Here is an 18152-nt window from a genome sequence, read left to right on the forward strand (position 1 = left end):
TCCATCTGGACTGGGTGGGACATCTTCCCACCTTGCACGTGTGGGGGTTTCTGCCAGGCGTTCGGATTGCCTCCGAATTACAAACTAATTAACCCTTTCCCACTTCCTGGTTACGTACGCACACGTAATTGGAACAGAACCGTAGGGGAAAAAAATTAACCCGTAAAAACAAAGTTTTTCACTATAAATCCTTTATATGCGTGTTCAATGGGTGACAACCCAGCCCACATTGGTCTTTGAAACGGGCGGCTAGAGTCCTCTCGTCCTCTGGCTTGAGATGGCTGCCACCTATGGGTCAGATGATTGCCGGCCACCATTAAGCAATTGGTAATTAAATATATATATTTTTTACCTAAAAAGTGTAAAATTTTTGAAAAAAAATTTCACGAAAAGAAATTGTCACGCACGAGTCTGTGCAAAATGTCAGCTCGATTGGATCACGGGAAGTGGGTTAAAAAACGCCCGAAAGATTTGCACGGTCGTAAGCGCGCAAGCAAACTTAATATAAAGGATTTAAAAACTAAAACAACTATCAGTACTGTACCGAGGCTCTCACAAGGCCATGTGGAATGGCGGGCAGCAGTTTGGCTTGTTTCACTGTGGAGAGTACAAGGTCGTTAAAAAACGGCGCTATGCCACAATAAAATACCAACCCCGCTTGCGCGTTCCAAGATTCAGCGGGGAACAGAACCCACGCTTGCAGACGTCTCGGAACTGATTAAAATTGGCCAAACATGTCTTCATATAAATATTGAGCGTGGGTACTTGTTGAGACTGGTTCAACGGCTGGCTGCTTTTCAGCTTGACTGTCTCCTTGCGCCCACGTTGATCTCTCGAAAGAAAACATATTTGCTTAAAACATGCATCTTAATACATATTTATAAGCATGTTCTCTCCTCGAGAGAGCAAAACCTGTGCACGTGTTACAGGTCAAAATTATTGTCATGTCCTTAAAAGACAAACTTCCTAGACATCACATGCCTCGCCAACACAATGACCTGTGATGAAATGCTTTGATGCTCGACACAATGACAAATTGAGACCACACGCTTGGGATTAAGCAATCACATTATAAAAATAAAAAATTTATTAAAAATATATGCAAACAAAAGTATTCAATTGCATTTAAAGCATACGAATTGAAATCCCCACTTTAACAAATGAAACAATCTAAGATCCCTTCAATCAGCTGTCTTACGTTTACATTTTCACATGGAGTGGGGTTGTTGTTTTTTGTGCAGTCATGCCACTTCTAACATGCCAAAGTTGCGTTTTTTACTTGTGTATTGCAGTTGCTGAGACAATAATTTAACTTTTTTTTACATTACCAATCCATGCATTACTCAACTTGTAACACTTAAAAAACACAATTCACGACAAACACAACCACATCAGACCTAATGGCTTACCCTGTTATGGAGTTGACCAGTTTCTCAAGTCCAGTGCCGACAGCTTCACTCCAAACCTAAGAAAAATGTCATTTCCACTCAGGTATTAAAAGTAGAAATGAGAGGACATGCACGTCCTGGTGGACAAAAAACAAAAGAGGAAAGCATCCCTGTAAACTTACCAACTCAAGCCTGTTACTGGCTTTTGCGGATATAAATATCAATAGCTTCCTGCACTCTTAAACAAAAATGCCTGAGGCCAACACCTGGGATTGTTCTTCTTCCTCTCATTGCACTCCTTCCCTCAACAAAGAGACTGCTTGCGCATTTCTTCCTTCCGGGCCAAGCTGCCTGCTGCTTTCCTCCCTCGTGCTGCCGTTGTGGGGTCGGGTCCCGTGTCTGCCGCTTCTGCACTGTGTGGGGGCTGCCGGCTTCCTCAGCACGGTTTTCCTTGCTGTAGAGATTCCTCATTTGCCTTCGGGCGCGCGCCACGTTGAAAACGGGGGGGGGGGGGAACGACGACATTCCAACCACTCTCGCAGCCAGGGGGACGAACTGTGAGCGCCGCCTCTCTCAATTCTCTTAGCTTCACCGACTACTCAATCAAACCAAAAACTTAAACGTACTTCAGAAGTTGTTGTCTACAGCTTTATTTCACTTTTGTACAAAACATAATTCTTCACAGCAAATGCATTGCCAACTTACTCATCTTGCAATACATCCATGGAAAAAAAACAGATACTGCACTCAAACCTGTTGTCTATTGCATGTGTATATGGCCTACATTAACATGCACCACTAACATCTGAATTACATGATCATAAACTTGTTCGATAAAAAGACAAATCGTGGCAAAACCCTGACTTTAAAAAAGAAAAATCTGAGAATTTCAGACACAAATGTAGCCATGACACATGATTTTAGTCTTGCTACCTGTCCTGCGTCTTGACTCACTTTGCTTACTGCAGGATTATTTCCTGCCTCTATGCGCTGTCTGCCACTCCCTGGACTGAGTCAGAACCCTGACGCTGTCCTTCCAAGTCAGCTCAGCCTCCCTTATTTATGGTACATTGGATGCCTGCAGGATAGAGAAATATGGTTACACAAATCAATATGCATGCAAGATGGGGGAAAAAATGGGCTACACACGGAAATTAACAGACAAGGTTGTAAACGCACTTAAGTGGCAATGAAAGACAACACACGTAAGATTGTGTAAAAAAAGAAAAATTTGGAAAATTTAGAATGTATCCTGTGAAGAGGGGTGAATTGATAGATGTGCATTCACATTATACAGTCTGGAAAAAAACAAATCGTACCTTTCGGGGGGAAATGAAGCAGCTCTAATATCGGTTGCGTCCGCTTCTATATCCTCCGCCATCGCTCCCCGAGGAACCATAGCCACCTGAAAAAATGAGCAACAAATAATTTACTTCAACACCCAACTCCAACTCAGAGGGAAATGCATTAAAATGACGTGAAAAACTGCTTCTACATGGTGTGAGAACTCAATCACTTCACACATGGTAATAATACTTCAATTTCAAAAGACGTCAAGGCACTCTGAATATTGCTAAGACAATACAATGGTTTGAGTCTGATAGTGATTATATGGCAAAAGCCAATGCTCAATAAAACTGAATTTGCCAAAATAATAGGTTAACAAAGGAGGAATAACTGCGTGTGGCGGTCGGCGCAATTTGAACAATTTCGAAAACCATTGTAATATGGCACTTGACAATGTTGATGTAAATGAAATCTTCCTATAAATGGCACTGGAGACCGATTAACACTAATGCATTACTGAACAAACATATCTCACCTCCGTAGGGACCGCCACCGCTCCTGGGGCCACTGTAACTGCCACTGCTCCCACCACCACCATCACCACCGTGGCCTCCCTTCAAAGGGCCGTAATGCGAATGTCCCTGGCTGCTGTAGTTGCCAAAGTCGTTGAAATTGCTGCCGCCGCCACCGCCGCCTCCAAAGTTACCTGCAAGAGCGACTGTTCCTGTACTGGTCTGACTTGCTACATCGCCTTAATGACAAAAAGAAACAGTGGTTTTAGGCTATGGCTAATACACATTGGACTATCAGACACCAGGTTTTTTTCTTTTTTTTTATCCAGACCGAATTTGCAAATCCCCTGGGTTACATCTGCCTGATGATAACGGAGCCCTTATTTAAGACGTCACACTTACCACCACCACCGTAGTTGCCGCCGCCGCCGCCGCCGTGCTGGTTATAGCCACCTCCTCCACCGCTGTAGCTCCCGCCGCCTCCATATCCGCTGCCTCCGCCTCCATATCCGCTGCCTCCACCGCCACCACCATAATTGCCACCCCCATGCCCACCCCCGCCGCCTTGTCCACCACCACCCCCACCATGTCCACCCCCACCATGTCCACCACCATGTCCACCCCCGTACCCACCTCCCCCACCCCCATGTCCACCACCCCCACCTCCATGTCCTCCACCCCCATAACCACCACCCCCATGTCCACTCCCTCCATAACCACCACCACCACCCCCATGTCCACCATGTCCACCATAACCACCACCACCTCCTTGGTAGTTTCCTCCACCACCACCACCACCACCATAGCTTCCGCCTCCTCCTCCTCCATGGTTGCCATAGCCTCCACCACCCATGTTTCCCCCATAGCCACCTCCTCCTCCTTGGTTCCCAAAGCCGCCGCCGCCACCACCACCAAAGCCCCCTCCTCCATAGCCACCACCTCCCTGGTTGCCATAGCCGCCACCGCCGCCAAAACCGCCTCTACCGCCCCCACCATATCCACCACCTCCTCCGCCGCCAAAGTTTCCACCTGCGACAAAGAAAAAAAATACTATTCAAGAAATTACATAATATGTAAATATGTACATAATAACACGACTTGTTGTCAGGGTATTCTCACTACAAGTCGGCTATGGGAGTTGTTTGACCATGCTGGTCATTGCAGGCTGGTTAGGGGGAGAGATACCAGGACCAGTCAAGATATCACTCACTTGAATTGTTCGCAACAAGTGCAATGCCCTAGCTCCGTTTACAAATCCACTATTTACTTCGACTGCAGGAAATTCGAAGTGACAAAAAAATAACGCTGTGTGCACGCGATTGTTCAGATGCTTTACTCACTATCACAACCGTTGAAATCTCCGCCTCCGTAATTTCCCCGACCAAAACCTGCCCAATGGACAAAAGCCATTTATTTGTGTCAACTTGGAAAACTGTTTTACATTAAAACGGGGATACAAGACACTAACGCTATCATTCAAGAGGACAAACACTTGTATAAAATATTGACCGAGGAACAAACGAGCACAAACTCTGCAAATGACTTACCACCGCCCCTTCCACCAGAAGGACCAAAATCTCTGTTAAATCCTCCTCGGCCTGACAAAAAAAAAATCGCAAAAACGAATAAGCATTGAATATTAAGCACGATGTAACATATGTATCTTCACACAAAAAATAAGACTTACCTCTGCCGTAATTTTGCAACTCTTGCTTGGGAAGGGCTTTTCTGATTTCACAGTTGTGTCCGTTGATGGTGTGATATTTTTGAACTGGAGATGAAATGAAAAAGCACAATTAATGATGAACATTGCATTTCTACACATGCAACCAGTATAAAGAATTTAAATGAGGAAAACGCATAAAGAGACTTACCAACAATTTTATCCACGGGGTCATGGTCATTGAAGGTAACAAAGGCAAAGCCTCTCTTTTTTCCAGATTCCCTCTCCGTCATAACTTCAACAATCTCAATCCTCCCATACTTTTCAAAGTAATCTCGCAAATGTTCTTCATCGGTATCATCTTTGATTCCACCAACAAAGATCTTCTTAACAGACAAGTGAGCTCCAGGTCGCATCGAGTCCTGCAATAAAAATGAGTTTTGAGGTCCTTGTAAAAAAAAAAATCTCAAAAGCAAACATTTCTAGAATTGCATTATCAAGATGGACAAACACTAAAGCATAATTTGAGGATGTATTTGTGATGGAGTATCAATCTGCATTTTTTCATGGAAAGCTGCAGAGAAAAACAAATTTGGCAAGCACCAACAAGTCCGGGATTGTATGTAGAACTTCTTTCGAACTACATGTAGCATTGTTGGGCTATGTCGTGTGAAAGAAGTTCAACATGCATACCAACACTAAACACAAAAGGCAGTTCTAAAGAAATGAGTTCTAAATCTAGATTTTTTAAAAGTTCATTAGCTCCAGTGGCTTCCTAATGTCAGAAGAGCGTTCTGGATGAAGCAAACAAGTGGACCCACCCAACCTCACCACCACTCCTTACCTCTCGTGACACTGCCCGCTTCGGCTCCACCATTCGCCCATCGATCTTGTGAGGCCGGCCAGACATTGCTGCGTCAACCTCTGACATGCTCGAAAAGGTCACGAAGCCAAAGCCCCTCGACCGCTTGGATTGTGTGTCCTTCATGACCTGAAACAAACACCAACAAAACTAAATGGTTAAAAAGCGCACCGTTATTTCGTCAAATAACAGGCAAATGCTTACGAATAGCATGCACGGCCCCTAAGGGCAGTAGAACGAATGTACGTACCACACAGTCGGTTAGGATTCCCCATTGCTCAAAGTACTGCCGGAGGCCCTCTTCTGTCGTCTCAAAGCTAAGCCCTCCAACGAACAGTTTGCGGAACTGCTCTGGCTCACGGTCCTGGGTGGAAAGAATAAACTCGAACCATTAGAAAGACACGTTCGACATATGCTTTATACAGAAACTGCAAGACAATGCCAGTGTTGAAAAGTCATGACGTTTAAGCAATATGAAAGCAGAACATGCCATTTAAAGACCTTATGCATTTAAGGCAGTGCGCTTTCGTGATTAATCTCGAGATCATTTAGTGCATTGTCAAATAAAGACGTACGTTAAAAGCGAAGTGTAATCAGTGCTATAAGTACGTAAAAACGCTCAGCTTTTTTCTCCGTTTTTAAGTGGGACGGAGGTCTTGAAAGCATTTCGCCCCGGAACGTGTGCTCTGAACTTTCAGCACCCTCATCGATATCCCAGGACTCCTCATGAAACTAGTGGCCAAAAAAAACCAAAACGTACATTTAGGTTAACTGTCCAACGTGTATCCCTCACCATAATTAGTTGATCTTTGTTCCTAATGTGCTTAAAACTATGCGTTTTAATGCGCCATTGTTACGATGTGAAATGCATTTCAAGTTTGATAATCGAACACTCCACCCCCCCCCCCCCTTTGGCTTGCAAACGTGCAGTCCATTCTGTCATCAAAGCGCCTTTCTACAAGGTACTAACATCGATTTTTCTTTGCTGACCGGCACGGAACCTATACATCTTATACACGGTGTTTGTTCATCCAAAGACTATCTTTGAGATCGGGCAATTGGGGTGTAATTTGGTCAGAGGCGGCTCACAGCGCTGGACCGATTATCAACATGTACGGATTTCCACGTGTAAGGGTAACACCAATATCCAATACTTGGGTGTTCACGGTGAATCACGGTTGTGAATAATTAACACGGAATTGACGACTAATTCTAGATTTGAAGCTTTCGTGACTGCAATGATTCATATTCTCAGGTTTTTTCGGTAAAGTCACGTAGGTAAAAACATTAAAATTAATGAAAGTAAAATAAAACAAAACAAAATAAAATTCACGACGTTTCGGAGGCAACACAAGTCTCCGTCATCAGGTGGGACCGTCACAGCCGAATTAGCTGCATCAAGGTGCAGCTAATTCGGCTGTGACGGTCCCACCTGATGACGGAGACTTGTGTTGCCTCCGAAACGTCGTGAATTTTATTTTGTTTTATTTTACTTTCATTAATTTTAATGTTTTTACCTACGTGACTTTACCGAAAAAACCTGAGAATAGGAATTGACGACATTGATGATTGTAAGATAATCGGGGAAAAACCAATGTCCATCACGAAGTGTGGTCCATGGTGATGCCCCCCCCACCCACTGGGAGTCTTCAACCTTACAAACAGAAGCCAATTGCGCAATTACGACCCGATATTACACAACATATAACACACAATTTACATAATCGCATCCGTTATCTGGCACCAGACGGCAAATTGGTGATGAATGCGAGCCAGAACCCAAAGACTTGCCCACAAAACGCGGACTAAATCGAATGAATGAACGCACCCAGGGGTTGTTGTGGTTGGTAAACAGTGGCAAGGCGCCGTGTAATTGCAGTCACTCAACGAGGGTATTATAGATAACGAATGGGCTGACCGACGGGGGTGCATAGACAACCACATCGTTAAACAGGGGGGGCAGCGCGGCAAATGGACGCTCTCGGCACAACACGCAACCCGAGCACTTTACAGGCGGGAAGTGCCACAACCAACAACGCCGGCTCCTGGCAAACGCCGAGTCCGAGATCCACGTGCGCTCATTAAAACGCCGCTCCATCCCGCCTCGGCATCTAAGGCCATTGATATCCATTGCGAGATCCGCTCCGCTGACCACCACCACCACGGACCGCCATGTCGGCCTGAGGCCCTCTCCTCCTTCCAGCCGACAACCCGGGGCCACGCTCACATCTCTCTCATCTCCAACCTCGATGTCCCACCATCGCGTCTCCCTGCACGCCTCGCGTTCAGTAAAGCTCCCCTCGAAGCACGGGTCAGATTATATATCGATCTCTGTCTCTCGCACGAAGCCCGCGAACAGCACGCCAAGCCACAGAGGGAGTTTCAATCGAGAACAGCACGCGGTCCTCCCCCATCCATCCATCCCACGACCAGTGCCTGCGCACACATCCCCGTCCCCCCATGCGCATTTCCCTTAGTCCACCACCCTCGTGGGTTCAACCCCGCGAGGGTGGACTAAGCTCCGGTGCCCAGCTCTGACCGTGACGTCTGCCACACTCTCACCTCCATGGTACAAAATGTCGGCCAGGTGGTGGGCAATGGTGGTGGTGGTAACGGACGGGCTCTGGGGGGGCGTGAACTCCCGCCTCTCCGCCTTATATAAGCACGGCACGCCACGCCCCGCGAGTGCGCGATTGGGCAAGGACAGCCGCCACGTGACCCCCGCGTCGACCAATGGCGGGCGCGGATTTCACCCCCCTCCCCTCCATTTTTTTGGCGCCATTTGGCGGCGCCGCGCACCGGAAGCGGAAACGGACGACCACTTCCGCCGTCGCCCCGCGTGAGAGAATAAAAACATTTTTCGTAACAAATTAAATTACATTTTTTTTTTTAAACTCCTGAGTCGCTCGCCAAGTTGCAATCGCCGCGGGTGGTGGTGGTAGCGAGTGCCCGGGAGGAGGTCCGCCGCCGCGAGCGAATAAAAAAAATATAGTGTTCCCGTCCTCCTCCCCGTGAGCTTTTGACGTTCGAGGCTTTGCCGCCGTCGCCGTCGTCGTGGTTTTTTTTGGCGCGTAGCGGGAAGGCGGCAGACTCCCACCCACCCACGCCCGCCCGTCCGTCTCATTCATTCCCGGAGCGAGCAGCAAAGCGGCTGGACCGCCCCCAATGTAAGCCACAGCGCGCCCCTTGCTACGTTCGTCCCCGTGGGAGGGAAGCCCCGCGCGGCCTCGTTTGCTGGAATGGCGCGGCGTCGTCGTTGTTGTTATTGTTGCTGCCGTGGCCACGTTTTGTGTTGTGTACGCGCGGTGTGTGGGTGGTTAGGTTGAGGGGTGTGAGGGGACGTGGCCGCTCGAAGCTTTTGCCGCTCACGACGACGAATCGAGGCGTATTGGGGCGGCCCGTGCCCGGGGTCTCGATGGTAGGGAGAGAGAGAGGGGGGGCCCCACTTCGTGGTCCGGCGGGGCCCTGGGGGGGATCCAGGCGAGTCTCGGCGCTGCTGGCGAGATCCAACACGAGGACATGGGACGATTGCAGAGGGGAAAAACACCACAAATTAACCCTTGAGTTGGCGTCCAGTTCGGCAGGCTCGTGTGTCGATTTGGGGGGTAGGTGATGAAGGGGAATTTGAGGCCTCGTTTGGTTTCGCTGCTCAACGAAAGGTGGACAATTTGCTTTAAACATCTCGTCTCAACAACCCACGTTGTCTGCTACTCTTAATAGATGAGTGCACAACCCTACACTGCACGAGTTCAGGGTAAATTGCACCTGGTTTTTGTTTTACAGAACCGACTAGCGGGATTGCAGCCCCACCACGCGGGTGCCCTCTGCCTGGAGTCTGCTGCTTATCCGCTTGAGGCGCCTCTTGCTTGGACCAAGGGTGGCACAGTCGGGTTTAATTGTCTTTTTTTATATTAAACCCGATCATCTGAGATTGGGAGAAATTCGGTTTAATTGGTTCTAATTGCGGCATCCGAGCGGAACTTCTCAGCGTTGGTGTACGGTGCTTTTTTCTGGAATTTTTGCTGTTTTTCCCCCCTAGATTTTCAGCTTGCACAGTCATATAGTAACTTTTAAGATGTTTTCTTGTTCATGCTTTTGTTTGTTGCGGTTGCACCCGATTCAAGAGCCGAATGGCTCACATGGCTTTACCTAATAAATGAACGTGAACTGTATAGGCTTCATCCATTCCAAGCTAAGGAACTCACTGGCGCCCACGATTGTGGAGAAGCTCGTGTTCATCAAGACCAACCTGCCCGCATTCTACGACTACTCCGTGCCCGACGGCCCCGAGTACGATAACACCGACGAGGAAGCAGCCTAAGCCTTGGATCAGAGTTTCGTATTCATTAAACCAGGTTTTAATTCCCCGAAATCGGGTTTAATTGAATTAATGAAAAAACCCGATGCCTGCCGCTGGAAAAATCGGGGTTTTTCCACCCATGGACTTCCTCAATCAACGGGGCAACCGAAACTGGGACCATACAGAGTACCGTACAACTTAACCGCAATAGTTATGCGCTCCTTCAACGGAGGAGGGAATGGCAAGACGATATGATCTCACGTAGCCTTTCTCGTTGTGGATATCAGACCTCGGACATTGGCACTTAGCTCCCGAAAGGGAACAGTATTTGCTCTACGCCAGGATGAGAACAGAGGCCGAGGAGAATGCCGTGTAAAACATTGCTGGTCCAAGCTCCAGCTACGGGCCGAGTGGAGTGATGGAGATGATGGAGCCAAACAATTAGGGGGGGCTTGGTGGTGAAGCTGGGAAGAAGATTCCTTGCTGGTGGTGGCGCCACCCAGAAGTGTGGAACGTTTTAAAAGCGCAATGCATATTCTTGGTTCTTTCGGTAAAGTTACGTAGAAGGGATATAATAAAATAATACAAATATAAAACAATAAACATTCTCACGACGTTTCGACTACAACACAAGCAATCGTCATCAGGTGTTGCTGTGGACTTCAAACTTGATGATGATTGCTTGTGTTGCAGTTGAAACGTGAGAATTGTTCTTGTTTTTTATTTGTATTATTTTATTATTTCCCTTCTACGAGACTTTACCGAAAGAACCAAGAATATGAATCCCTGCAGTCACGAAAGCTTTAAATCAAAATTTAGCGCAATGCATGTTTACATTATTGTAATTATGCATACGTCAGTGATACATAGGGAGTTATGTTTTTTTTGTGGTTATTGCCTCGTCAAACACACTTTAAAAAAAATGGTAACGGGTGTATTTTAATACTCGTCATGATGATTTGCATCTCAACAAAGTTGGCGTATTGTATGCAATTTGTGTTTAATTGTAACGTTTGAGCAGACTTTTGGGGGCGGGGGGGGGCACAGACAGGCAATGTCCCTCTCCCAAAACTGGACGCCTTTATTAAGTAATGTTCAATAGTTTACAATTAAGATTTTAAAACACGAATTAAGCACCCGCGATTCCTAACGTGAGGGACAAACCTAACCCCCCCCTGAAATGTAGAAGTCAAACTCCGCCGATGCATTTGAGCCCCACAAATAATCTGTAAATTGGCAAAATGTTGTCTTCGTTGAAATATTGGAACTTGAATGTAACGTGTATGTGTGTTATTGCCGTGTGTGAATGTGCACGTGAAATGGCTTCAGCCACGTGTGTTTTTGTTTGCCGTGGAGTGGGGCTCTTTTCGCAGATTCATGGCCTTACGATGTAAACACTGTAGGTTATTCACTCCGGAATGTAATAATGGGAGTTTTCTGTGGTTAATTCTAGAATGTTCTGAGCCCCACCCACCGATCGAAGTAGTTTAAGCTCATGCTCCTGAAAACCTGGGCGTGCAGGATTCCGATTGGCTGTTTAGTTGCAATCGTTGAAGGTTGAAGTTAACTCCGCTCCAATTTTTTATTATAAAAGCATGAATCTGGAATTCTTAAGTTAATCCTACCTACAACTCTTGGAGGAGCAAAATATTGTATGTGCCGGACTTGAGGATATGCCTATGATCGTGAAAGCAGATGGGGCATCGGTCGAGAGGATCGTCGTTGGAACATTGTGTGTCCCCTCTGCAGAGAATGTGCACTGCATTGAGGGGGGAAACGGAACATGATACAATATAACATAGTTTGCTCCCCGTGTGTTGTCTTTGCGTTTGGCAACATAAGCACGTCATCTTGTCAGTGGGCTGAGGGGGCGGGTTAAGTTGGTGCCTGTTAAATATGTTTGTACCCCACTCCTGAATTATCCCGCTATTTTGAGTTATCAATAAAAGAAAGTCCAATTGTGTGGTGTACTTCTAACCACGTGCCGAAATGTGCTTGTTCAATGGGTGCAGTTACAATGGGAAAACAGAAGACCAGAAAGGAGAAGAGCGATCCGGAGCCCCCCGTCGAGGAGGAGTATGTAGTGGAGAAGGTCATGGACCGCAGGGTGGTGAAGGGAAAGGTGGAGTACTTTCTCAAGTGGAAGGGATTCACAGAGTAAGTCTTATAAAGTAAAATATTGTAATTAATTTGCCACTTCTGTTGGTGGCTAATGCTGTTATAGTCTCCCCCAGAAAGTCACCGAGGCTCAAGATGCTTTCAGGAGATCGCTGCATTTCCATGTTTGGTTAATTGCATTAACGAGTGGCTTTTTTTGTGTGTAACCGAAACATATAAAATCTCCCCAAATAACACTTGTAAGCCGCCACACATAATCGTATTCATGCATGTATGTTTAACTTTCGTACTGTACGTAGCCAACCATGCTAATCGGAGGGGCGAGGAAGGACAACAAACTAAACACAACGTTCAATCAATATACCCAATATATTGCTTGTATGTGAGGACTTGAGTACATTTCTGAACTGCCATACTCTCTGCCTATAACAAATGATATTCCGTGACAGACTCTCATCTAAGAACTGAACCGACTTAATTCTGCTTATCTTCTAAGGTTGCCGAAATTCGGCACGTGCAGGTTCAAATGGACAAACCTTGAGTTCATGTAGCACTGCCACTCCAGCAGGGAGGTTGATGACAATTCCAGCAGTGAATACACATCTAATCCTGGGCACAATTCCAACCATTTAACATGAAAAGGCTGTGTTAGCAGTGGTGCACAAGTATCACTTGCAAAAACACGTGGGCCACCCTTGAAAACTTGTAGTGACCATATCACAGTATTTAACATTCTCAATGAGCTGTATCTCTAAGCAGTATGTGTCACTCATGTATACACTCCAAACACATTAACGCTGCATCACATATTCACTAGATGCAGTTATTGGTGGTCGTAGTGCCCTTATTACACATTACAATTGCTATCAGTCGTGTCCCACTTGCCACCAGTGTGGTACAATACAGAAATAGTTGTTGCTGGTGGAGTGCATTAATCTTCATATTTTTGAATAAGACAATTCTCATCAGTTATCCAGTGGCATGTCAACTCGAACAGACAAAACTCAATGCCACATAACAATCAAATGATGCAGTCCCCGAGATACGAACGTCCCATTTGCGAACATCTGTACTTACAAAAGAACCAGCATAAGATGTTATGTATTTTACCATCCGACTTGCGAATTTTCGGTCGTACTACCAAACCGCAGAACTATTTTTTTGTCAGTGGAGTGATTCTCCATGAAATATAATGAGTCCCAGCATCCTAGAAACGCCACTTATGATAAGCAAGCTAGTATCAGGGCTGGAGGTGAGTGAAATAAAAACTGATTTTTTTTCTAGAACATGTTGCTTTATTTGCTATGCAGCATTAGAGTATTGCATGCATATGCACAATATTTTTCCTTGTGATTTTAAAAATGCTTTTTTAAAATTATAACACATTTAGAAACGGGTCTCGGGAATGTACCACGTTTGTAAGTCGATGACTGCCGGTATGTAGTAGACTATTTGGGATAAAAGGCCCTTTTCTCGCATAGACAGGGGAGCACTTTGAGCCATACGAAGGTCTGAGGTGCTGAACAAGACATTGAGCGATACTTCTGTGTTTTTTTTATACCCCAAACCCACTTTTACAATTAAGATGAGCGAGACCCTCTGCAAACTAAAATCTTGAAGCTTTTTGACTGTTTAGAGTTGGTCAGACACAACTAATTGAACAGGTTAACATTGATAAGTGATTTAATTGCATTACAGCACTAATAATCAAAGTACTTTTTGATTGGAGTGGGATATCAAAGAGAGAGCCTAACAAACTTGAGATACTGTTTGGTAGTAGCGTTATATAAAAACTGACTCGATCTGTCTACCCTTGTTTTTGTCTAGGGAGGATAACACATGGGAGCCCGATGAGAACCTGGACTGTCCTGACCTAATTTCGGAGTACCTGGGCACGAGCAAGGGCAAGCAGCAGGTGTCTGAGGACAAGGCCGAGGGCATCAAACGGAAATCTACCTCCCTCAATGGCACTGGAGATAACAAGCCCAAGAAAAAAAAAGAGGCAGAAAAGGTATTTGTCAGAAACACGACTTAAGTTTTAAAGACCCATGCGTATGTTGATTATTTTTTCACACAGTACGTAGCCAACCGTGATAATCGGGAGGTGTGGGGTAAGGAAAACAAACTAAACACATTCCGAGTCAAATTACCTCGTCTCCTGATTTGAATACAAACTCATTTGGGCAATAGAAGTTTGCAAAGCATATAGTCTGACTACTGTAATTCAAATGTGGTTCTCTGGGAATGTCTCACAGTTTATTCTTTACAAAAGATTTGTGTGCATCACCTGGTTACAAAAGAAAGCACGTGGTTTCCAAAGAATATAGTCCTGCAGCACTTGATTAAAGTCGGACTGCCAGTTATTGTAACTAGTTGTCATAGTGTAGTTAAAAATATGTATAAATGAGTTAAAAGTTATTTCAAAGGACCCAAATGCAGTGACAATTTAAATAACCATGTATAAATAGTGCCGTTATAATAGTGTTGGCCAATTTGTTCACATTGGCAGACTATTGGATTTTGTGAACTTGCTATCAAGAGAGCTTAATTATGTCCCAATATTGGGTTTAGTGTAATCTATTTGGTCAATGGAAAAAGACGTGACCTATAACCTTGAAAATTGATCCATATGGCCTGAAATAACAAGTAATTACTTTACCCTACTTGAAGTCATTCGTCAAAATTACCACGTGAAAAAAGACTGTTTTACAATTTATCCAACTGTAGAATATGGAAATTATACCCAGAGTAATCCTGATTTGATATGGTAGCTTTAACATGTTAAAATATATTCTATACTTCTTGGTTCATTCTACATCTTTGAATTTACACTGAGAAATGAAATACTACTGTGATACGTGTATTTAAATAGTTGTTTTAATTTGTTACATGCACACTGCTAGTATTGTTCTTGCAAAATATCCATTTTGCCCGACTTCAACTGTTCACGTTAATGTGAGTATTTACAATTCACACTTTAGAATTACCTGAAATCATATCAAGACAAACCCTTAGTAGTTTGTTTACATACTAATAAGGTATGTACAAATGATTGGCTGTATTGCACATATATTTAATTGCATTGAATGTATCCTCTTTGTAATTAAAAGAAAAAAGTAAAATAGCAAATGATTAGTAATAATTTTATCAGAATGTGAATTTGTGATTTAAGTATTAAAATAACATTTCCTGCAAGGAAGGTTATATAAACAAATGTTTAAAGAAATGTAAACAGTGATACTGTTTGTACTTGACAATATAAAATGTAGTTTCCGCTAACTTAAACCAAGGCTGTTACCTACTGATGGTATTTGTTATTCTCCTTTTAAGGTAGGTCAAGAGATTGGATTTTCTCGGGGGTTGGAGCCCGAGAGAATAATCGGTGCCACGGACTCCAGTGGAGAGCTGATGTTCCTCATGAAATGGTACGTCTGTGAACACAGATACATTTACATGTAGTTGAAGCTCATGCGTGTGCTGTCTTATGCTGACTTGTGGTTTCAAGTAATTTTTTATCACATAAATTTACAACCCTAGAATTTACATTGAGGCTGCATTTAATCCAGAATAGTTGTATTCGTGACATAATAACCTTTGTTGCCAAATTATTCCCAACCTTTGCTTTACGTGTGGTGTAAAATGTGGTATACTGCTGCTGCCCGATGGTGCTCTGAATGCGGTTCGTGTGAAACTAAAGGGGGCACGTGAATTAAAGACGGTCCTGTCTGACTTTTCCGCAAATGTAGGAAAGGCTCAGACGAGGCTGACCTCGTCCCAGCCAAGGAGGCCAACACGCGTTGCCCGCAGATCGTCATCTCCTTCTACGAGGAGCGACTCACCTGGCATGCATACCCTGACGACGACGCGGATAACGCCAAGGAGGACAAAGCCTAGGCCATGGCCCGGGTGACTGGGCATCCCGAATCGATGCAAACAACAAAAGCGCCGTTTCCCGTTCTTCAGATACTGATAATCTACACAACAAATACACCGTAACGTTTCAGGTCATAATTGATGATGAGGGTTTTTTGGTATGTCGTAAAATAAAATACATGTTTTATGAAGAAGAAAAAAGTTCAGTTTTCGTGTAGTAGTTTTTTTTTATTGGTCAGGAGAACTTTTGAAGTATTTTAAGTGCACCCAATAATCCTCCACGCATACAATGGTCGTGAACTGTGTCGGCGCTTTGGAAAATTAAAACGCTGGTTTTTGCAAGTACTATATGTGCACAAAAGTGGTGTGCTGCTGTGGAGGAAGGAGGGCATGCTCACACATAAAAGACGATAATCTGTCGTGGCACAGTGCTTGCTGAGGAGCCAGGTCCCTCCCCGTAGTCTAGATTTGATGCTTTCGTGACTGCAAGGATTCATACTCTTAGGTTTTTTTGGGAAAGTCACGTAGGTAAAATAATAAATGAAAATAACTACATTAAATCACGACGTTTCGGAAGCAACACAAGCCTCCGTCATTAAGTGTAACTGCTACAGTAATCCTCCCCGTATGTTGCTCTAGAACCGAGTTGAATTTGTGAGCTGCTCCACTATGCCCAGGGGCTATGTTTTTGTTAAATTGTGCAGCACTGAAAAACGTGATAAAAAATAACTTTCCCAAATGATGTCTTAGAGCAATGTATGCTTATGGAATGTCATCACAAGATGAACTGGTGTGACACGCAAATAATGGCTACATCTAAAGTGATGCATACTTTTTGTTCAAATATTTAAAATCAGTAAAGTTTAGTCCACATAGAGCCCAACTTTATATTTTGATTGATGGTTGCTTAGTTGGGGAGTGAGCACATTTGTCTGAAACATGTTCCCTTATAACTGCTAATGCAACTGAAGTGTTTGCACACTGCATATTAACATGTCCACTCAAATCGTGCTCAAATTTTCTGAAAATAGCTTTTGTCCATTCAAACATTTCCAGATATATAGAGGGACCTGCACTCAAGTCAGCTGCTTTTTTTTAAAAAAACCCAGTCATTATCTTAGCCCACCTGAGCTGCATTGGGATCTAGAAAAATTGTGTGGACGGAGTGCGTTTAAAGAGCACACAATTACACGATCAGAAACAGCTGTCCATTTTGGTTACTGCACATTCTGAAGTGCATGGGATTTCTTTTGTGTGAATAAAGTCTCGTCATATACCAGTTTTTGCAATGTGCAAGATTATTATGAACCTAACTTGTTTGTGAATGCTTTTCATCTGGTTCTTGGTGAAATTGTGCTAATGTTCCCATTAACAAAAAACTAAAAGCTATGACCATTTTGGCAAGATGTAAAATCTGGCTCTGGTTGTAAAGTTATGGCTGTTGACATCAATCGAATGTTAATCGGTGATTGTTATTGTTAGGTTATATGTTGGCTTTGCTTGCTGTTGGCAAGGCCAAAAACAATTGATGGTTTGCCCATTGGATGAACGAGTTTTTGTTAAGATCTTGCAGAACGTTACGTGAAATATTACAGCTCCAGTTCTTGTCATCTTTTTATGATCCTGTGAGTTTGGAACTGCTTGAGTAAGCTACCCGGTCATCGTGCATATTTTCTAAACTTTGTAATTACAGTATCAAATTGTAGGTTTTTAAATCTCACGTGAATGGGCCCCTGGTTTTTTTTGTGAAAGTTAATACGTTTTTTTAATTTAATGGCAGCCTTGTTTAAAGCAGTATTTCAAATTTTTGGACAATGGCCGTTGGAATGCATATTTTTCTCACTTCATTTTGGTAACAATTATGTCCAATAAAGTACATTGGTTTTTAATGTTCTCATGTTTTTATTTGTGCTTTTCTGCCCGCTATAAGCTTGTTGAGTATCGTTTAATGGTTAGAAAATAAACGTTTTGCAACAAATTTCGACAACTCAAAGTTGCTTTTTAGTACACTAATTTAACGAGGTATTGCTCTACATCTGATTTTCAAAACGACGACTACGTTTAAACAGCGATTTTCTGGTTCATTTTGCAGCATACATGCCATTTAAAGCAATTCAATGTAAAATTGTACAGTTCCCTGGGTTACTCG

At 44.0% G+C, this 18152-nt stretch overlaps 2 protein-coding genes across 8 annotated transcripts; one reads left to right on the top strand and one right to left on the bottom strand.

The window, feature by feature from the left end:
• Positions 1 to 1056: 1056 nt before the first annotated feature.
• On the bottom strand, positions 1057 to 8342 carry LOC144725300 (uncharacterized). 5 transcript variants are annotated; one of them, XM_078604623.1, is made up of 12 exons: positions 8275 to 8337; positions 6322 to 6444; positions 5963 to 6076; positions 5695 to 5841; positions 5062 to 5272; positions 4875 to 4958; positions 4735 to 4785; positions 4528 to 4575; positions 3590 to 4216; positions 3211 to 3426; positions 2708 to 2793; positions 1057 to 1465 (listed from the first exon to the last, which is right to left on the bottom strand). In XM_078604623.1, the coding sequence occupies exons 1-11, from the start codon at positions 8278 to 8280 to the stop codon at positions 2732 to 2734; spliced, it is 1689 nt and encodes a 562-aa protein (XP_078460749.1). In that variant the 5' UTR covers positions 8281 to 8337; the 3' UTR covers positions 1057 to 1465; positions 2708 to 2731. The 5 variants fall into 5 exon arrangements, with proteins under 5 accessions (XP_078460749.1, XP_078460751.1, XP_078460748.1 ...); XM_078604625.1 differs by lacking the exon at positions 1057 to 1465 and adding an exon at positions 2023 to 2466 and having other exon boundaries at positions 6337 to 6444; XM_078604622.1 differs by lacking the exon at positions 1057 to 1465 and adding an exon at positions 2023 to 2466.
• Positions 8343 to 8489: 147 nt separating this feature from the next.
• On the top strand, positions 8490 to 17896 carry LOC144725356 (chromobox protein homolog 1-like). 3 transcript variants are annotated; one of them, XM_078604630.1, is made up of 6 exons: positions 8525 to 8879; positions 9496 to 9707; positions 12025 to 12169; positions 13958 to 14141; positions 15461 to 15555; positions 15877 to 17896. In XM_078604630.1, exons 3-6 carry the CDS (start codon positions 12030 to 12032, stop codon positions 16022 to 16024), a joined length of 567 nt encoding a protein of 188 aa, XP_078460756.1. In that variant the 5' UTR covers positions 8525 to 8879; positions 9496 to 9707; positions 12025 to 12029; the 3' UTR covers positions 16025 to 17896. The 3 variants fall into 3 exon arrangements, with proteins under 3 accessions (XP_078460754.1, XP_078460756.1, XP_078460755.1); XM_078604629.1 differs by lacking the exon at positions 9496 to 9707 and adding an exon at positions 9888 to 10002 and having other exon boundaries at positions 8730 to 8879; XM_078604628.1 differs by lacking the exon at positions 9496 to 9707 and having other exon boundaries at positions 8490 to 8879.
• Positions 17897 to 18152: the final 256 nt, after the last annotated feature.

Source organism: Lampetra planeri, chromosome 2 (genome assembly GCF_965212315.1).
Source record: "Lampetra planeri chromosome 2, kcLamPlan1.2.h2, whole genome shotgun sequence".
Lineage (NCBI taxonomy): Eukaryota > Metazoa > Chordata > Hyperoartia > Petromyzontiformes > Petromyzontidae > Lampetra > Lampetra planeri.